Source organism: Natator depressus, chromosome 5 (assembly GCF_965152275.1).
Source record: "Natator depressus isolate rNatDep1 chromosome 5, rNatDep2.hap1, whole genome shotgun sequence".
Taxonomy (NCBI): domain Eukaryota; kingdom Metazoa; phylum Chordata; order Testudines; family Cheloniidae; genus Natator; species Natator depressus.
In genome coordinates, this window is record NC_134238.1 from 16,045,625 (window position 1) to 16,067,969 (window position 22,345).

The 22,345-nt window shown below is 45.1% G+C and overlaps 1 protein-coding gene across 1 annotated transcript in view; it reads right to left on the reverse strand.

The window, feature by feature from the left end:
* The window catches only part of MYO5B (myosin VB), a 359,433-nt gene extending 349,215 nt beyond the window's left edge, over nucleotides 1-10,218 (reverse strand). Inside the window, exon 1 of the mRNA XM_074952355.1 lies at nucleotides 9,784-10,218. Within this exon, the coding sequence (XP_074808456.1) occupies nucleotides 9,784-9,810 (27 nt within the window). The 5' untranslated portion in view covers nucleotides 9,811-10,218. The remainder of the gene's footprint in view (nucleotides 1-9,783) is intronic.
* Between the last annotated feature and the right edge of the window lie 12,127 nt (nucleotides 10,219-22,345).

Below are 22,345 nucleotides of genomic sequence, written 5' to 3' on the forward strand. Positions count from 1 at the left end.
AACTTGAGACCATTACTCCTTGTTCTGTCATCTGCCAACACTGAGAACAGTCTAGAGCCATCCTCTTTGGAACCCCCTTTCAGGTAGTTAAAAGCAGCTATCAAATCCCCCCCCCTTTCTTCTCTTCCGTAGACTAAACATCCCCAGTTCCCTCAGCCTCTCCTCATAACTCATGTGTTCCAGTCCCCAAAACTGAACACAGTACTCCAGATGAGGCCTCACCAATGTCGAATAGAGGGGAACGATCACATCCCTCGATCTGCTCGCTATGCCCCTACTTATACATCCCAAAATGCCATTGGCCTTCTTGGCAACAAGGGCACACTGTTGACTCATATCCAGCTTCTCGTCCACCGTAACCCCTAGGTTCTTTTCTGCAGAACTGCTGCCGAGCCATTCGGTCCCTAGTCTGTAGCGGCGCATGGGATTCTTCCGTCCTAAGTGCAGGACTCTGCACTTGTCCTTGTTGAACCTCATCAGATTTCTTTTGGCCCAATTTGTCTAGGTCCCTCTGTATCCTATCCCTACCCTCCAGCATATCTACCTCTCCTCCCAGTTTAGTGTCTTCTGCAAACTTGCTGAGGGTGCAATCCACACCATCCTCCAGATCATTTATAAAGATATTGAACAAAACCGGCCCCAGGACCGACCCCTGGGGCACTCCACTTGATACCGGCTGCCAACTAGACATGGAGCCATTGATCACTACCCGTTGAGCCCGACAATCTAGCCAGCTTTCTATCCACCTTATAGTCCATTCATCCAGCCCATACCTCTTTAACTTGCTGGCAAGAATACTGTGGGAGACAGTGTCAAAAGCTTTGCTAAAGTTAAGGAACAACACGTCCACTGCTTTGCCCTCATCCACAGAGCCAGTTATCTCGTCATAGAAGGCAATTAGATTAGCGAGGCATGACTTGCCCTTGGTGAATCCATGCTGACTGTTCCTGATCACTTTCCTCTCCTCGAAGTGCTTCAGAATTGATTCCTTGAGGACCTGCTCCATGATTTTTCCAGGGACTGAGGTGAGGCTGACTGGCCTATAGTTCCCAGGATCCTCCTTCTTCCCTTTTTTAAAGATGGGCACTACATTAGCCTTTTTCCAGTCATCCGGGACTTCCCCCGATCACCATGAGTTTTCAAAGATAATGGCCAATGGCTCTGCAATCACATCCTCCAACTCCTTTAGCACTCTCGGATGCAGCGCATCCGGCCCCATGGACTTGTGCTCGTCCAGCTTTTCTAAATAGTCCCGAGCCACTTCTTTCTCCACAGAGGACTGGTCACCTCCTCCCCATGCTGTGCTGCCCAGTGCAGCAGTCTGGGAGCTGACCTTGTTTGTGAAGACAGAGGCAAAAAAAAAAAAAAAAAAAAACAAACAACCATGCATTGAGTACATTAGCTTTTTCCACATCCTCTGTCACTAGGTTGCCTCCCTCATTCAGTAAGGGGCCCACACTTTCCTTGACTTTCTTCTTGTTGCTAACATACCTGAAGAAACCCTTCTTGTTACTCTTAACATCTCTTGCTAAAAACCTAGTTTTTAGAAGCCAGTGTTCAATAGTCCATCAAATGCAGGTTTGTCTCCCCCACCACTCTGCTGAACAAAACTGAGGACAGTATTCACGCAAGAGATAATTAATTACTAGTCATCTCTTTGGCTGTTAAAGCCAGAGGTACTCGTACACTGGTAACTGATATGGATCAATTGTGGCCAAGTATCATGGACACACTTGTCTGAGCTTAGCAAGTCACTGGCTGCCTTGATAATTAGGATGCTACAGAGATCTCTCCTGCCTAGTGTGGTTCCTAAGGGTATGTCTACACAGCAACTGGGGGATGCAATTCCCAGCTTGGGTAAACGTGCATGTGTTAGCTCAAACAGAGGTCTAAAAATTACACCTCCCAGCTTCTGTGAGGGCATAACCTAAGATGAAGGCAAACTTAGCAAGAATTGCCTGAGAAAGAGCAGAGGTAATATATGTTCCCAAAAATCTCCTTATTGTCCATCACTTAACTGCAGTACAAATAAGTTGGTACTAAGGCATACAGCTGTACATATTTATAGCAGTAGACTGGACATCAGCAGAGCTACATTCTCTTTCCATCTGTCAGTGATTCCATATATGGCCATAGGAAAGTCATTTAACTTCTGTGTCTCAGTTCACCTGTTTGCACTTACTAACCCTCACAAGACTGTTTGCAAACGTTAATGAGATCTTCATGTGCTGTAAGCGATAGAAGTGCAAAGCATGACTACAGGCCATGTGACAGCTGACATGCCATCAGACAATTACCTCCACCAACTCTTCTGAGATGTTCTAATTCAAAGAACACAGTTTGGGACAGAAATGCATCCATTTCAAGGCTATTAACATGGCAACAGACTTGTGACTTTTTCAACATTCTTGGCATGTTAATATAAGTACAAATCTTCTTGGCTTAAAACAAAAACAATCTAATAACTTCTAGTAAATTATGTGAAGCATTTTCCTATTGATTCATTGCAAAGAACCCGCAGGAATGACCTGCTGAGTAAATCTTTGTTTTGCTCTGCATGGGTCAACCCTGAACTCCTTAATCCAGCCAAATCATAGGCCAAGATTTCCCCAGTAAGTAGCACAGGACAGAGCCTCATGGGGGGCTTTCACAGACCGACATTATGATCCATAATGCCAACACCTACTGTAACACTGTGATCAAGATGTCTGTGAGAGTGTGGAGTCAGTAGCTGACCTCATGCTTTTTGTGGATGAAGGGAAGGCATCAGGAGACTTTTCAATAGTGAGTCATGCAAACAGCTTCCTGTTAAAAATAGCATTGGATGAGTCCTCCAATAAAACAGGTTTGGTCTCCATTACATGGGCTATTACCCACTGAATCTGAATTACTGGATTTTCTACTCTGATGTTAAAGATAGACCTAAGCAGCAACGTTCAGAACAGAACTTCCCCAACAACATTTTGCATATAGGGCCCTCTCGATCTGACAGACAGGTTGTCTTGCACAGTTCCTCAAGAACCTTGACGTGTATACTTGGGGCCCAATTTACTCCAGTATTAATCAGTGCAGCTACGGTGTGGTGACTGACAATGGAATCAGACCCTTGGTTTTTCGATTGGTGAAGCTTTATAAACTCAGAGATGCGTATTAAAAACATCTGTGCTTGGAGATTTATTTGCCAGGTGTATAAACAGGCCACTAAAACTAAATCAATAGAGCAGCCATCAGTTCTGAACTGCTAATTGTCATTAAGATTCTGCTGTTTTTTTAAACAGTAAACAGAACACTGACTTTTACTGCAAACCCAAATCACTTCAGAAGGGCCTCATCAAACCAGAGAAGAGATTTCCCCATGTCAGTGCTATCATCAGCATCTTCACAGGATGACAGTAATTTATTAGCAACATTATAGAAGACCTTATAAGCCATTTTACTTTAGTTCAGAAGCCTAAACTCGATTGCTATTTGGGATTTCAACTCCAAATCATCAAAACCCAATTAGAGATATAAGCACCAAATGCCACTTTTAAAGGAAAAATGTTAGTCTCCTAGAAAGTCAATGACGACATCATCTCACAGCCAGGTCTTTTACATGTGACAAAGCTGATGCTATTTATGGATTAGGCTATTGTCCTCTACTAACAGGGAATTGGCGATTATTGTTCCTTTTTGTTCTGATCATGCTGTCAGGCTCTGATAAGTGCACTTCTTACAATAGTCAAAACGTTTAAGGAAAAATAAATTGCTTTTTTAGTTGGACTTGTCACCCCTGGTGTATGGAATAAATGACCCAACAGGTCTTTCACTGTTCTAGGGACTTGATTCTGACAGTCCTTACTTCCACAAATTAGATGTTATCACACAAACAATCCCACCGAGTCCAAGGAATGCACAAAAATTCACAGGATCAGCCCTTATAGTTCATGATTCCTCCTGGATCCATTTAGCATTGGCAGACAAAAAAAAGAAGGCCTCTCGAAAGTATGGTCCAACGTGCCTCTATAACCTTGAAACAATGTAGCAATACTGCACAGAATTAATCTGCCCAACTGATACTTGAAAATCGACTGCTCAAGAGCCTGCAAGATGTTCAGAGGCATGCACAAGCAAGACAACTGGAACAGATTCCTTGAAAGAACTAGTTCCACTCCAGTGACTCCGGAGCTACCACGCTGACAATGATCAAAGCAAAAAAATCTTAAAAATCCAATAGTTTAAAATGTCAGCACTTTTATACCCTTCCAGCAAACACTATTTGTAGGCCAGCTACATACAGCTTTTCACGTGTCCATGTCCGGCAATATTTATAGCTTTCAATAAGAATATTCCCCAGGTTCTTACCCACTGAAATATTGTTTATAAAGCACCATGAACATCACAGCACAGGGACAGGATTCTCTGCCTGAAAGCAAGTAATCAATATTCATTACACACAATCAGCACCTTTCCTCATTTAAAAAAAGAAACAAGTTTATGTTCCCCTGTTAAAGAGGACAGAAATACCTATCGCCCTGAGAGGTGCACAGCACATACTACATTCAGATGCATCGCAGCTCATCTCACCATCAGGCCCTTCAAAAGCACCTGGTGAGGAGCAGGAATTACTGGCACATCCCTTCAAACATGGAAGAGGATGTGTCTGAAATCTTTCCTTCGGGACTCTGAGTTCTCCGAGGCAAAGACTGTAGCTTCATACATGTTTGTACAACACCAAGCTCAGCGGGGCCCCAATCCCAACCGGAGACTTTGGGCACTACCCACACTGTAAATATTAACAAGCATTTCCTATTTAAAATGGGAAGCAATTTGATACAAGCAGTATAAAACATCCAGGAGAAATAAAGATCTAGACTGTCGCCAGTTATGTCTCTATCAGCAATATCCCTCCTAGAACGCCAGACCCTTCATTACACTGGTCCTTTCACCCATCAAGCTTGTCCCACTGATTAAACATGAGCTGGAAAAAGTCCTAGTTATTTTCCCTGTATCCCTTTTGCTGCAGTATGCTCGGCCATGACAATTAGCTGACAAACATGCACGCTGATGTTGTTCCTACGCTAAGATACACTACTTTTTTTCCAAAAGTAAAGAATTGTATAAAAACATGCACATTACAGATAAGCACATATCTCAGCTATGGTCAGTGTTTCTATCCTGACTATAAACACAGTTTAACAAACCTAACTAGGTGGAAAATGTTATTGACCTTCACCCAGCGAACATTAGTTCACTTCTCTCCTCTCCTATCAGGCATAGGATAATGAAGTTTATTTACAGCCAGATTCTGTCACCGATACTAATGCTGAATAGCACCTGACCCCTCCAGTAGACTCACTGAAATCAACAGGACTAAGGTGTAAAGACTAAATCAAAGAATGAAGAGCAAAGTGGCAAGATCTGGCCCTTAACTATTCCAGCATTTATTACATCTTATTTAGTTAGCTACTCCCCACAGTAGTTATAATAGTTGGAGCAGCAGACATTATTTCCCCATCAAGTTATTGCATGTGAGGGAATAATGCTCCAAAAGATTAAACAATTAATTTTTTATGTACCAATTTTCTTTTTGCACAATGGGTCAATAGTATACAGAGTGATCAGCAATAAGCTTTCTGTATCACCAGGTGCTTTTATCCAACTGTAAAGTGTATGTCAGACATCTGTCAGCACCTAGGCAAGGTAACCTCAACACCACATACAAGAGTATCACTTAGTTATTTTCTTTTCATTGCAATGTAAGAATTAGAGGTGAGTTTTGATAATACTGCTAGTGAACAGTTCTTGCATATGCCCCAAGTATCAGAAAACAAAATTCTTATTAGAAATATTTATGTTACCCGTAATAGATCATTATAAGGATAGATTATAGGAACAGCAGGAACCAGAAAATAATAATTTATTGCTCATATTTTTAAACAATTACAGTACCTTTAGTGTATGTTTGATGTCAAATTTTCAGAATTTCTATTTTTTTAAAAATAGTAGCAATGTATTTATCCACTAATCAAAAAAAAAAAAAATCTAGTGTATGAATCTCTGTTCATCCAACAAAAACCATATTTGGCTAAACAAATCAGATAAAGGCTTTCACAGGTGATCACTCAGACTAAGACTACAGTACAATGCATCAAACCCAGGTCTAACGTTACCTGGACAGGAAGGGGGGAATTCATCCCAGTACAGAAAGCCCATGAAAGACCTTCTATATCACATCATCCCCCAACTTATTCCTTTAGGCTGAGATATATGCCAGAGTGCAAGGCTAGCAAAAGGCTTATGCACCACTTATCTTAATCAGAAGGTTCCAGTAATTCTTGTACCGACCTAGTGCTCAGCCATAGTGAGCATGTTGGTATAACAAGCAACTGGTAGACTGTGGAATCACAATACTTGGCTTAAAACAACTTTGCTAACCTTGCAGTTCAAATGATTTAGTTAAAAAATGTAAACGGATGGCTCTCCTAAAGAAAGATATTTGGTACAGGGTGAAGAGCTTTAGATAGCTGAAACGGGAAGGAGGAGAATGAAAAACAAAACAACTCTCAGATAACACCATATTTACAGTTTTCCAGTCTTTCCCTACAAAAATCTCCCCTAGACCAATGTGTTAAACCAAGAGTGTTAAAATGGGAACGTATGTTCCTCTCTAAATGTTTCCCATTGCTAGTATTCTAATATTGGCAGGTGTGCTTCAAGAACATAAAAGAGGTCTCCAGAGGGGCAAACTTGTTTTTATGGGGTAATTTATCATCATCCACATGGGGAAAATTTGCATAGGGGACAAGAAACTCCATTAGAGCCCAGTCACAAAGTTTCCAGACAATCATCCCATCTTGGACATCCATGAAAGATCAGGATCATCCATATAGCAGCCCAAGGCCCCATACATTTTCCTGATCCCCAGACATATTTCAGTCCCTGTAACACTCCCAGCTGGCTGCAACCCTCATCCCCATTCCCTTCTGGGATAGAAGAATGGGTGAGGAAAGTTTACATAGTGGAGGAACAAAACAAGATCATGCTGATTGAGTCAGCATGACTTTCCTTGAGAATACCTGGGTGGTTCTGGGAAAGGACAGCATGGTCCATGGAACTACCATCTCCCTAGTCCTGTTCCTCCTGACTCGCAGAGTCCAACCGCTGTAGCACATCCATAGAGGTAGAGGAACTTCATAGGGATTAGGAAGGGACAAGGCCACAGAGCCAGCACTCTCCTGTCCCCTCTGCTTGCAGAAGTGAAAGTATCCAGTCAGATGGGTGGGGGATAAGCCCACTCAAACACCATCCCTGAGGGTGAATATTCTCCTGTTTATATCTTTCCTTGAACATCGAGCATATAAACATTAAGTAAACCAAAAACCCAAACAACAATGTCTGCAAAGACACCCCTCCCACACACACACTATGTGCACCCACTTACAATGTTGGTTCCCACACAGAGAGTTTATATAGGATAGAATACATGTCAATAATGTGACTGGCTGTGAAACAGAGAGGACAACCCCACTCCAAACTGATTTATTTTAAAAAAACAGGATGTGTTAAATTTCTCTCTTTTAATAGAATACCCACCATATATTATGAGGTTAAAACAGCAGCATTTTGTGGATTTTAATAATTTTACTTTATGTTGCTTTGCCTAGTTTTACCATTTCTGGAATGTATAAGTTTGTTTTATTTTGTTTTGCTTAGAGGTTGTTAATGAAACCTGCTGGATATACAAGCCATAATTTTTATGTTACTACTTATGCTGATATACACCAAAGCTAAAAAGCATTTTGCTCGTGTCTGGTCTCATGAGAAACATCCCAAGGAGGACATACAACATTAATTCACTCCAGCAGACAGCACAGACAATATAAGGCAAGAGACTCAATCTAAACTAGACATCATCACTAAGCTGTCCCCACTTCAGTTCATCTTATATTGACAAGGCTTCTTTTTTAAAAAAAAGTTTGATTTTTTAAAAAACCCTATGTAGGTGCCTGATGCAATAAAAACAAAGTAGGAACCATGAGCCTCTGTCCCCTCCCAATCTGTGCTACAGAAAAGGAGGGTATCAGTTTAAAAGATAAATAAAATATAATAATAATAGGAGGATTGTCAAAGTTGCTGAGTTGGTTCCCCGCTCCCCCAAAAAAATGCTAACCAAATCTCTTTCTGGTGATTACAGGTTTCAGAGGGGTAGCCGTGTTAGTCTGTATCAGAAAAAAAACAACAAGGAGTCCTTGTGGCACCTTAGAGAGTAACAAATTTATTTGGGCATAAGCTTTCGTGGGCTAAAACCCACCCACGAAAGCTTATGCCCAATAAATTTGCTAGTCTCTAATGTGCCACAAGGACTCCTTGTTTTTTCTGGTGGTTGTTTCAGTGAGACTCTGTCCTTCCCCAGTGCAAACAGTAGCTAGCCTGCTGCAGGTTTCCCAGGTAGACTCAATGAGTCTCACACACCCCACCTGAATGGTAAGGAACAAGCACCCTCAGTGCCAGGCAAGGGACCGTCCACATTTCCTACATGATCCAACAACCCGTGGAAAGGGCCACGGCCCAGCCTGCTTCACCAAGCCAGCACAGAGGAAGGTACAGGGGCATTTTGCTTTAGAGCCAGCAAAGCAAATAGCCAGAATATTAAACGTAAAGGCTGTCACCAACACATACCGCTTGCCACTGTTTGGGAAGTGTCACCTGTCCCTAACCTTTCACGTGACAACTGCAGCAACAACTCTGACATTCCCCTTCCTCCTGACAGCTGTTCCGGGCTGTTCCCCCGCCTACGGCTCAGCCCAGCCTTTGCATAGTTACCTGATCCTGCCAAGTTCAGCGGCAACAGACAAGGCTTTTCCTTCTAAGCTTATCCAGCCCGCTTCCCACCTCCCCGCATTCATTAAACCAGGTCTCTGGCGCCATAAAATGTACACACCACTTTACAGGGAAAAGTGACTGATTCATGGTAACTTGGCTTTTACACCGATGAATTCTCCCCGAGCCCGCACACTCAGTGACTTTCAGCAGCTTCTCCCCCATCAGCCTTTCAGAGGTAATAAACTGCCACCCATGCACACAGGGCCGCCACGACGGCCCTGCCGAACCGGCTTGGAGGGGCCGCCAGAGCAGGGGAAGGGGCTGCGGGGAGCGGGGTGAGCCGTGCAGTGCCCTGGGAGATGGCCCTGGAGAGATGCAGGGGCGAGGGGGGCAATAAACCGGGCGAGTAGGGGAGGGAACGGCACGGCGGGTATTGTAGGGGCGACGGGGGAAGGGGACGGCACCGCTAACAGCGGTGAGGGACTGCCCTGCAGCTGGCGTGGAGGAAGGAGCTGGCCCCGCAGGGGCACCGGGCCTCAGGGAGCAGGCAGCCGGGCCAGGCGAGCCGCACCCCGGCGGCGGCGGGAGGCCGAGAGGGCCGGTGGGGGCGCCCAGCTCCCAGCGGCGGAGAGAGGCAGCCAGGTGCAGGGCTCCAGGTGAAACCCTGCGGCGGCCGCCGCCGCCCTCTGGTCTCACGGCAACAGAACTTCCGAGCGGCTTTAAAACACGCCCCGGCCAGGCTGGAGCGGGGCGCCCCCGGAACCCAGCAGGAGCCCGGCTCGGGTGCCCGGGAAGGGCAGAAAACTAAGGCAGCCGGTAACAAGGCGCCGGGTCCCGAACCCCCCCGCTCCAAGGGGCTGCGGCCGGCAGCCAGCCCCGGAGCCTCCCCAAAGCGCGCACGGGTGGCGGGCAGGGGGTTCCCCCGGGGCAGGGGCGGGGTGTTCTAGTCTCTGATACAAAGGCCCCGGTCCCGCTCACCTTGGTGTAGAGCTGGGAGACCGACATGTCCTGGCCGGGACCCCAGCGGGGCGCAGCCCGGGATGGAGAGCGCGGTAAGCCGGGGGAGGTTCAGCCCCGGAGCATCCAGCCCCGCCGCGAGCGCCGAGGGTCCCGGCTCACACGGGGCCGGGTGACATGGCTGCAAGGAGCGTCCGCAAATCTCCGCTCCGGGGCTTCTCCCGCTGCGCAGCCCGGACGCGACCTTCGCACCCTCCGCGCCGCGGCTGAAGTTATTTATCAATCGGAGGAGGAGGCGGGTGGACGCGGCAGGTCCAGCTCCGCCTCGCGCGCCGCTCCCAGCGCAGGTATGGGGAGGTGTGGGGCCGCCCGCTGGCCTGGCTCGGCAAGCTGCGAAGTGGGGCAAGCAGCGCGCCCAGCCCGGCTGCGCTTCTGCTCCCAGGTGCCGCGGGTGGGACCATCTGCGTCCACGGCTCCCGGGCGCGCTCTCTCTGCACAGGGCAGGCACCTAGGTAAGGGCCGCCCCCTGCTGGCCAGAGTACGACCCCCTCCTTCCTCCCGAGAGGGCAGGGCGCCGCAGCCAGGCCCTGCGGCGTGTGGCCGTCCCCTCCCGCCCCCAAAGAGGGAGCCACGAGTGGGGGAAGCGGCCTGAAATAATGGGGGGCGGTTCAGTTCTTCGCCATGTGAAAAGTTTTCCAGCAATAACCCCGTTTCACGTGTTGAGGTCACGTTTGGATCGCTGAGGATTGTCCCTGCCCATAGGTGCTGGAGCAAGGGGTGCTGCTGCACTCCCTGGCTTGAAGGGGTTTCCAGCATACACAGGGTTTACAGCTGGGTTCAATGGCTCTCTGTACCCCCTGCCTCTAGCAGAGACTGTTCCACCCAAACGGCACGCTGCTCAGCCTGTCCTGTGAAGTTCTACCTCCCCACTCACCCAGGCCCTGTTTGGGGAAATTGTTTTTGTTTGTTTGTTTTGGGTCCAGTAAACGTTATTGGGGAGGGTTGTTTGGTTTTGGGTTTTGGTTGTGGGCTTTTTGTTTTGCTTTGTTGTTTTGTTTTTTCTTTGGCTTTGTTTTGTTTGCTTGTTTGGTCACCCTCCCCACATCATGGAAAACCATGGTAAACAGCTGGAAATGAACCAATGATGTGCCTGGTCTAGCAAATCTTGCAAAAGCTGTGCGAAACAGTCCCTGCCTAGAGTGGCTTTTACCACTGCTTCCTAAGCATAGTTCAGTAGACAAAAAGCCTGATCCTGCTCTCTCTTAAATTGGTGTAAACAAACCAGGGTTAACACCACTAAAATGAGTGATGGTACAATAGCATAAAACTATTGTGAGAGATGAATCAGGGCCTGCCCTTTAGAAAGTACCAGATTACATCAAATGGCATGTTATTTAAAAAAAAAAAAATCCTGTGTGGGAAGGATGATACCTGTGAGATGCCCCCTAAATGATCTTTATACCCCACAGCCCACACAAATTACTCAGCTGAATGTTGCTGATGTGTCAGTTTTTTATACTAATAAACAAGGTAGTAATGTAGTAACCAGCCCATCTATATATATCACAGCCTTTATCATGGTAAATTTATATCTAAAATGAGCAGGGTTCCTCTGCTGGGTCTAATAAGGTGCATTTGGGGGATCTAGTATCTTTAACCAGAATGCTCTCTCTCTTTCATTTTCTCTTTCCATCTCATTTGGAATTTTGCTTATTTTCCCCTGATCACCAACCATTCTAAAAGCAGTATTGGCCCACTGAAAACTGCCTCTTGGCTGCTGGATTCTATATTGAGCCAGTACTTTTAAGGAAGATTACTTTCCTATCACTCTTTCTTAAAATTACTAGTAAGTGATAAGTCTTTGCCTTTAAATCTCCGTATCTGAAGATATCCTCTCACAGGTCTCAGTCTTGGGTCTCATGCTCCCAGCACCAGACATGGTTGAATTCCCCTAACTCTGCCTCCCTGGGTTAAAAGTCCTGTGTGTTAGTGGAGTTCTGCCCTTTCTCAGACTGGGAGCATGAGATCAGAGACTGAGAACCCTGTGATGGCAGTCTCTTTAAAGAAACATTGTAATTCCTCCAATACGGCACTGGAATAGTTCAGCAGGAACAGCGTGGGGCTTCTGCCCACTCTGGTGTTGCTGTGCAGTGGTGGCACGGCTCCAGGGTTGATCTCTCAAGTGGTTCAAGGATGGGCCTGTTTCTGACTCACGATGGGAGGTGAGACTAAAACCGGGCCTTCCTTGTTTTGGGAGGCGAATGTCAACAGCAGTCCTGGGTGTCAGCCTTCAGCTGGGAAGTACAATATGTTTTATGGCCCCATACGGGAGTGGCCTGAACTGATTCCACATGCTTTCATCAGAAGAGCTAAAGTTTTGGTAGCCGCACACAAATCTGGGCTCGTGGGACAACTGATTCCAACTAATCCTCTTCGGAAACAAAACTAAACTCCCTAGCTTGAGGATTGTAATATGCAAGGTGCCACATTCATCCCTGGTCTAAGCAAGTGCTACCAGTGGCTCCAATGGAGTTATGCCCACTTACTTTAAGATCATGTGTGGCCCAAAGAGCTGCTAGGTATGTCACCGTTTTGTCCTGCTGATAATCAGAGTGCAGCAGTAGCATCCAGAGTTAAAGTTTACTTCCTCTATTAATCCTAAAGGGAATGGCAGGTACTGTAAAATAGGGGAGAGGTGCTCAATGACAATGAAAAGATCTTCCAACTGCCTCCCTGATAAGAGGCCTGTGTGGCATTTCCTTATGGAGGGAGCATGGTCTAGTGGTTAAAGCAGCAGATTAGGAGGGAGAAGATTGGGGTTTCCATCCCAGCTCTGCTATTGACTCACTATGGGACCTTAATAATGATGTACCTAGCTCTTTTCTAGCACTTCTCATCAGCAGATCTCAAAGCAGTTTACAAAAGAAGTCAGTATCATTGCTATCACTTTACAAAATGGGGAAACTGAGGCACAGATAGGGGAAGTGATTGCCCAAGGTCATCCAGCAGGTCAGTGTCAGGGCCAAGCAGAGAACCCACCTCTCCTAAGTCCCAGTCCAGAGCTCTATGGACGAGGCCACAGACAAGTGACTTAGTCTTTCTGTGCCTCAGTTTCCCCACCTGTAAAATACAGACACCTTTGTAAAGTGCTTGGAGCTCCTCAGATGACAGGCACTAGTTAAATGAAACTATTAGAATGTCCTATTATTTGCTCAGGAAAAGAGCATAGACTACTGGCTGAACAGCAATACCGGGAGTCAAGAGTTTCTGGTGCTGCTACCAGCTCTTCCACTGACTTGATGGGTGACCAGGGGCAAGCCACTGAGCTTTTCCATACTTCAGTTCCCTCCACTGTAGAATGGGGATAATAAGATGCATCCTGCAGAAGTGTTGTAAGGCTTAATTAATGGGTGGAAAATGCTTTGAGATCCTGGGAAGGAAGATGCTACGGAAGTGTAAAGTATTATTAATTTTCATTGCAAAGACTTTGCATATGGGGGCAAAGAATGTGCTTATTAGGGGTTGTGCTCTGCCACAGTTGTTTACTCCTTCACTAACTTCAGCGAATTTTCTTTAAATCACTGTAGATGATGTTTGCTGCATTGCCTCACTATATTGTGCCTTTATTTAATATAATATTGACACTATCTCACCACAGCAAACATTCACGTTTACTGTCTTCTCCCTTAACTCCTCATCCCTTGAGGCAATGTAAATTCCTTTCTTTTCCTTAGCAGCAACACATCATCCTGTTCTTTAATCCTGCCCTTCGCACAATTGCTGCATCTGAGTAGTACACAGCAAGCCTTCACAGCATAGCCTGATGTTTCTGCAAGGCTGGCAGCTGGGAAAAGTTGTGAGCACAGTAACGCTGCTGTGAATAAAGTCATGCAGGGGATTCCCATCTCAAACAGGTTCTATCTGGAGCTTTTGTATGCCCTCTTCTGGGCTGTCTCAGTGTCTGCAGCTCTCTCTATTTGGTCATTTTGAAAGGGATGTGTCTGTGGATGGCACTCTCTGTCCTTCAGCCTTTTGTATTATCCTGCAGGCCCCAGCTGCAAGGAGAAATGGCCACATAGGCAAAACATGTTTTGAGAACTATGAATTTACATTCCAAAGAAGGGATCACAACACCACACCTCTGGCTCACAGGGTAGGAGTTTAAGACTGAAGAGACCAAATCCAACCACCCAGTGTTCCTGGGAGCGACGACAGCAGTAGCGATGGTCCTTTATGATAACCTGAGCAGAGAGCTGTGTGTCAGCGTGGCTGAGTTCTAGACTTATCTGTGCCACTCAAGGCACATCTACGTTGTTGTTTTTTTAACCACTCTGCTAATGTGGCTGCAGCAGTGCAAACCCCTACTGTAAATAAGCAGCAGGAGTGTAGGTAGACTGGAATTGCACCAACATGGCTTACTCCACTCTGGGAATTAAACTGCGCAATATATTTGACTCATGCCCTGTATTTTATTTTATTTTGTTATGGTAATGCATTTTGCAATTCCCATGGAAATCCAGACTAATATCCGTCACCCTATTTGAAACTCTGCCTTAGATGAATTTGAGTACATTGCAGGTGTACTACCAAATGCCCTCTCTAATGTAAACTCCACTTACTCTTGCTCCTTCATTAAATCAAATATGGAAAAGAAATATGAAGTACAAGCATATTTAAGAACAAGAATTCAGATGAAGAGTGGGCAGAGAATGTCCCAGATGCAAAGCACAGCTATTCACAGGAAATATATATTAGTGCAATACATCATTTTAAATTGAGTTTATTATTCTTTAAAACTTTAAGGAAAAAAAATCAGAAATTTGTCGTAAAGTGCTGACTTGCAGGAAATTGCCTTTTGCATCTGATGTAGGAAGATAAAAATTTCATTCCACTCTGGAATCAAACCTTTACGCTCGTTTTGAGGATGTCTGATGTGAATGTAGAGCTTTTCACCAAATGTGAAATAGTTATGGGTGAGGACAAACTCACAACGTTCAGCCACCAGGTTTGCCGTAACATTATCAGGGATACTGTTCCTGATGGCTTGTAGTCAGGACATCAAGAATTCTAACATTCAAAAACCAGTTGGAAAACACTTCAATCTCTCTGGTCACTCGATTACAGACCTAAAAGTTTAAATTCTTCAACACAATAACTTCAAAAACAGACTCCAACGAGAGACTGCTGAATTGGAATTAATTTGCAAACTGGACTCCGTTAAATTACGCTTGAATAAAGACTGGGAGTGGATGTGTCATTACACAAAGTAAAACTATTTCCCCATGTTTATTTCCGCCCCCCCCCCCCCCCCCCGCTGTTGCTCACACGTTCTTGTCAACTGCTGGAAATAGCCCACCTTGATTATCACTACAAAAGAGTCCCCCCCGCCCCTGCTGGTAACAGCTCACCTTACCTGATCACTCTTGTTACAGTGTGTATGGTAACACCCATTGTTTCATGTTCTCTCTGTATATAAAATCTCCCCACTGTATTTTCCACTGAATGCATCCGATGAAGTGAGCTATAGCTCACAAAAGCTTATGCTCAAATAAATTTGTTAGTCTCTAAGGTGCCACAAGTACTCCTGTTCTTTTTATGGAGTCCAGAGCCATCTGTATTGGGTTCTTATGTCTCTGCACATGCTCTCAATTAGAATCATAGAATATCAGGGTTGGAAGGGACCTCAGGAGGTCATCTAGTCTAACCCCCTGCTCAAAGCAGGGCCAATCCCCAATTTTTTCCCCAGATCCCTAAATGGCCCCCTCAAGGATTGAGCTCACAACCCTGGGTTTAACAGGCTAATGTTCAAACCACTGAGCTATCCAACTGCTGTCAGCTTTCTTTTTCAGGGGCTCCCAACTGGCTGCTACCCTGGTACTTCCTCACAGGCTTGCCATAATATGGTAGGTAGACCCAAGTAAACCATTCTATCATTACCATTAACTGATAAAAGGCCACCGGGGGGTTCGGGGGGAAGGGTTAGGTTGTGCATGCCCCTGAAAAGCTCTCCCAGCAGCCAAGCCTCTTCTCATCTGCCCAACTCTGCAACATGATCCCAGAAGGAAGGAAAGAAACCAACCCAAAGAGGTATCAATCCCCTGTTAATATAGTCCCCTGCTGTTTTTCATTCTGAAAATTCTGGTGTTCTACAGGGAGAGCCCCAACAGATGTCAAATGTTACTGCCTTGTATGGGGATACTGATGAGGGACCTGACACCAGTGGCACACCTTTTAGCTGCTCTAGATCAAGTTTAACCGGTTCCTACAAAGCATGTTTTGAGTGTGTTTCATTTCAAATAGCATCCTTTAGACCAGAATTTCCTGTCATGCTGGAATACTTGCGGACATGGTCAATTGCCACTCAGCAATACAAACAAAATGCTGAGAATAGCAATAGCAGCTGGAGCTCAGCGAGGGTCATCAGCCACTGACAGAATCATTGATCTGACCAGCAATCTGAAATCTGATTCATGGTGCAGGTTTTTTTTTATGGTGGGAAGGTTAAACAAAGATGCTCTTTTCTGTAAATAAACCTAATTCTGTTCAACAGTATTGGCATATTTAAATGGAACTTTTGTATGTTCAGTTTTGCTAACCAATACACTTTCATGTTTCTTTCAATTCAAATGCAGCCGTTGACTTCCATTATCAAATGATTTCCTGTAACACATGTTTTGGCTTTACCTCATGGGCATTAAGACTAGAATTACGGCTCTCTGCTGCCTTCTCTAAAGTATCTATTTCTAATCCGCCATTGAAGTCAATGGAAGTTTTTTTTCCCCCTTTACTGTAATGGGAGCAGAAAAGCTGGGTTTTCTGTTTTTCCTTTAGTTGTACAAATATTTGGAACTGCTCCCTCCAGCTCCTACCAGTCCTGTGTACATATTGTGGGTGCTTTCAGGATGATACCACTGAGCATGTTTAGAACATGAGTCGTGAGCAAGCCTTGAACCACATTCTACTGCATTCATGTGTCCAGTTCGCTGCAGGAACAGGGAAGATCAAAGGAACTAGAAAGGACTAAGAAGTGGAAATCAATAGGACCAAGGAATTGAAATTCTTTAATCTTGACATGAAACCTCACTCACTGCATTGTTCAGCTGGACAGAATTTTTAAGAGGCATTTAAATGATGCTATTACAGCAGTCAGCCTGAGCCTCTGCATTCAGATGTTCAGCTGACTCTGGTGGAGCTTACCCAGACCGACTGGAATCACTTTAAGTATGCGATGCAGTGAAGGCACCAGACCCTCTTGTACTAGTCACATGACGCATGCCTTCTCCCAGAAGATTTTGGTTACACTGAGCTCCTTCCAGTTACCCAGTGGGACTTCAGGCTTTCTGCTGCTGAATCCACTACAGTCTGATCCTGTAGTCCTTGGGTAAAATTCATGAGGTTTGCCTGCAAGATTAGGACCTAATAGATTTCTGGGAGTTTTGACCCTCACCTTAGATTCATTTTAACTACTTGATTAATCTTGCTTCTCCTTCTGAACCTAAAATTTGCACCGAGACAGTGAACATGGGGTTTCTATGTATCCAAGTACTTCGATGGCCCCCCATCACTGTAGAATCTCACAATCTTTAAAGTAGCTTTTGTCACAGCACCTCTGTGAGGTAGGGAAGTTCTGTTATCCCCATTTGCCACAGTTGGGGAATTGAGGTACAGAGAGACTTGACTAACTTGCTCAGGGTCCCATGTGCAGTCTGCAGCAGGGCAGGGAATTGATCACCAATCTCTCAAATCCCAGGCTAACAGCCTAGCCACTGAATTATCCTTCCTCTCTCACTGGTTGCAGAATTCTCAAGTTTATGAATAATCCCTACCTCAGTTACACATGGGAAGCATATTCTTATTGTACGTGTCTACTGAAGTCAAAGCACTGACCAAAACCCAGTGTATACTCTACTTTTTAGTTAGTATTATGGGAGACTAAGCTTGGTGTATTGTTCTCTCTTCTGTCTGTAGGTTCACACAAAGTTTTGTGTGTGGAAATAGGAGAGGGTAAAATTGAAGAGATAAGTACCCAGTGCTATAAACTGCCCCAGCAGGACTAAAATTGCAAAGCCAGATTCTGCTCTCATTTATACTGGTATAAACCTGGAGTCACTCCACTAAGGTCAATGAAGTTATTTTAGATTCACACACCTAACTGAGATAAGAAACTGTCCTTTTCCAAGAGTCCATACCGTATCCCTGAGAGATAGATACAGATTGTTGGTTCAGTGCCCACTGTAATCTGAGAACAGAAAACACATACAGAAGCAGTTTATTCTTAACACATTTAGGGCTAGATTGTGTTTATACAGTTGTGGAGTTGTGCTGCCCGAGAAACACCCTGGAATGCTGCAATGGAAAGGATGCAAACGCTGAAAGGGAATAATTGAGTTCAAACTAAAATTTGTTTTCATTTAGCTTTGACGATAGTTTTATGAAAACATTTCTGATCAGGGTTTGTTTGGTTTTTTTAAACAAAAATCTCCATTTTAGTGCTGAAAAAGTTCTCTCTCTCTCTATTCGTATACACACACACATATAATTGTAGTAGTGTGGCTGGAACAATGACAACCCCTTGGAGTGACCTTCCAGGCACCGCAACCTGACCATAGGTCTCCCGGGGGTGGCAGGGGAGGGAGGGGAAAAAGACTATTTCTGGAGTCCACTAAGGCAGGCTCTAGTCCACCAGCTAGTTGTCCCTTCAGTCTTATCCATGTCTGAGGGTGGGGATATGGGTGGGAGGGGGCTCAACCCCAAAATGTACAGTAATAAAAAGCAAATGTAACTCAATATTGGGCCAGACCCCTGACTTCCAGTGCACCCCTACCCTTTCCTTCCAGGTTGGTTCCCAAACAGCTGTTCCTCCCCAGTGGCTGCTCTGGCTAGCAGGACTATCTTTGCAAGTCTGCAAGCAAAGCTCACTTCAGGCAGAACTCCATCCTCCTTCCTGCCCAGTCAGCCCTGAACTGAACCAGGTTCTCTCCTTTTATTCCCCCTCCAGGCTCGGCATTGGCCGCAGGTAGAGCGGAGCAGGGCTAGTTGGGCTTATAGGCTCTCCTTAACCCCTTGTCTGCTGGTATAGGGCCTCTCTGCCCCATCATGCTATTATTATTTTTACTGATTTTTAGTTTCTCATCATTCTGAACAGTGACTAAAATATTAATTAATAACTGAGCTAATTAATTCTTGGCAGCTGGTTTGTCCTGCTCTCATTGTAGCTCATTTTATGACTCGATGTATGTTAGGGTATGTCTATACTGTGGAGACTATATCAGCCTACTCATGTACTGTAGATACAGCCTACGTGGACGGAAGGAGTTTTTCAGTCAGTGTAGGGCCACCTCCCTGAGCAACAGTAGCCATGTGGATGAAGCATCAACATAGTTGCATCTTCCAGGGGTCAGCCTAGCTACAGCCATCAGCCACCCAAGAACAACCCCACCCAATCTTTTGGGTCTGGACTGGGGTGGCTAGCCCAAGACACTGTAACATTCACATTGATTAGCATGTTCAGTACCAGGTTTACAATGGTGCCCATGGCACTGGGCCCACACTCAGAAGGTTCCCCACCCCACCGCACTCTGCCCCTGAGGCCCTGATCACATCTCACTCCTCTGCCCCCTACCCTCTATGTGAGTGGCAGGTGGGGCCTCAGGGGCAGAGAGGAGTGAGCAGAGCCTCAGGGGCAGAGTGCAGGGGCAGGGCCACAGTCTGGGCGCCGGGGCCCACAAAAAGTTAATTCAGCCCTGAGCATGCTAGCTTGAGCAGAGCTAGCATGTGTCTATCAACCTGGGCTGGGAGGCATGTCCCCAGCTGCAGTGTAGACATATCCTTAGAAGTCTGCTATCCATGATGAGAATAGATTCATAGATACTAAGGTCAGAAGGGACCATTATGATCATCTAGTCTGACCTCCTGCACAACGCAGGCCACAGAATCTCACCCACCCACTCCTGCGAAAAACCTCACCTATGTCTGAGCTATTGAAGTCCTCAAATCGTGTTTTAAAGACTTCAAGGAGCAGAGAATCCTCCAGCATGTGACCCGTGCCCCAGTGTGTGGTGATACATTCTATCAGCTCTTCTCTAGTGGTCCAGGGGTTTCTGCACAAGCTAAGCACTTATATTAAAAACAAGATAGAGAAAATTTTCAGCCCTTTTGGTTAAAAAAATTCTAAATGTAACCCAATACTGCAGAAACAACATTGCTCCCCCCATGAATGGAAGTCTCTGGACACAGCAGAACTGCTATGACTTCTCTACATGGAGGAGTGGAAGGGTAGGCTGCAAACGGTAACTTTGTATGGACACAGGGCTAAAGTGGCCACCATATAGCTCCACAGGCCTTACCTTCACCAGTAGGGAATGCACAAGAGACCCAACTGCTCCTACAGCTCATTAACAATGGTAGCAGTCATGGCTACAAAGCTATTCCAAACCGTCCTTCTTGGTTGCCACTTTTGGTTGGACGTATTCCTGGAGACTTCATCACATGACATAATCTTTATAATTAAAGATTAATCTTTCATTCCTTGAGACTGCAGGTCAATCCTGGAGGACTGGCAACCATATTGTTGTGGTAGACTTCTCTCTCTGCCCTTGTCCTCAGGCTGTGTGTGAAGGGAGGAAGGCAGCACTTCATTCCAAACCAGGTGCTACCTGCACCAGTCATCTCAATGGGGTTTTAGCTGTGAAGACTGTAATACTTAACTAGTTCACTGTGCCACATGTTTTAGTAGAAACATCCAGAAACTCGTGGACTGTGGATGGATCTAGAGCAGAGCGCTGCTACTTTCTTACCCGCCCCGCAATCTCACCACTGGTTAGGAGCCCAACTTTTCATTCACCCCCTTCTGGCCAAATAGGTCTTCATTCTCTGTTTTCAGCCTTTTGGGGGGCTGAGAAGGGTGTGTGTGGGCAAAGCGTATAAAGTGAATCTTTCCTGCCCAAGTTTTGCTCTTCACATTGATTTCATCCATCATCAGCTATGAGTGACTCAAAGAGCTCATTGGGTCTGTATTTGAATGGGTTCATATTGGCCTACAATAGGAAACTGAATAACTTGAGGCTTTTCTGTTGGCTGATTACTCCCTCCCTTCCTGGACTTCTCCAGACCATTTGAGAGCTGGAGGATGGATTGTCCAGTATCCTGTTTTATGACTTGAGGCAATGTGCTTCTCTGTTTAGGATAAAGTATCTAACAGGGTTGGCCTCCTGTTTTATCCATTCATGAACTGGATAGCTGCCTTGTATATGGGAGCTGTGATAGAACATACCCCTGTATTCACATCCTACACGCTCCTGTAATAATCATTGTAAAAAGTATGCCTTGTATCATTTGAAAACTCATAATTTGCTGATTGGTACCATCCTGATAAAATATGTGTGGCAACATTGTATGTAAAGTTATAAGATTCCACTGTATGGCAGTGTTACCATATGTTCCAAACAGTCTCAAACCAAGGAATGTGTGCTTTGCTTAATTTGCATCAAGCAGGAAGGGAACCAAAGGAAGCTCAAACAGGTGAAGAAAAAGCAGCAGGGAACATCCTTCCCTAGAGACTTTTTGTCTCCTGGTACCCAGCTGGAAATGTTTTTCAAAATGGGGACTGAAATTATAAAATAGAGGGACAAACACCTTAAGGCCCCCCCCCCCACCCCATCCCCCTGTCCATTGATTCACTACACCTGAAGGGATAAAATAAGTAGCTGTTGGACTAGGGAAGGGGTCCTGATCTAAGAAGTTCAGTCAGTAAGATTGCTGAGAGCATGTGATGAGAAAACCTTGCTTTGAATTTAACACAGTTTAAGTTAGACACTGGTTGCATTTTATCTTTAGTTTTCTTGTAACCATTTCTGACTTTTATGCCTTATTACTTGTGCTCACTTAAAATCTCTCTCTATGTAGTTAATAAACTTGTTTTATCTAATCCAGTGTGTTTAAATTGAAGTGCTTGGGAAACTCCATTTGGGGTGGCAAAATGTGTGCATGTTATTTCTATTATATAAAAGTCTGTTATTTTTATAAACGTGTATTGTCTAGGAGAGGGCTGGGACATACATTTCTGGGGGGAAAATCTAAGATTGGGAGTGTGTTGGGGTCACCCTGCAGTATTAGCAAGGCTGGTGAGAGCCAGAGTGTAACCAGGCTGGCAGGTTGCAGTTACACACAAACACTCAGGGTGTGGTTTGCATGCTGGAAGGCTGTTTGTGAGCGGCCCACGTGGGAACTCCTTCAGCAAGGCATTGTAAGGCACCCAAGGTTGTAGTGCAAGGGTAGCACAGCTGCTCATTAGTCTAGATCGTACCTTGGTATGTCCCTTCCTTTAAGCTAAATACAACAGAAAAACAAAGCATTATGTGTATCTCAGTTCATTATTAAAGCATAATCAATCATGAAGAAAAACACAAGAGAAAATCCTATTTGTTTTAGTCCCAGACAGAGGAGTAGATGACAAGGCATTAGCAAAAATATATAGATGATGGTGCAGGATTTCCCCTAGGAAAGGATACGTATCCCATGCCTACAGCCCTACCAAATTCATGGTCCGTTTTGGCCAATTTCACAGTCATAAGATTTTGAAAAT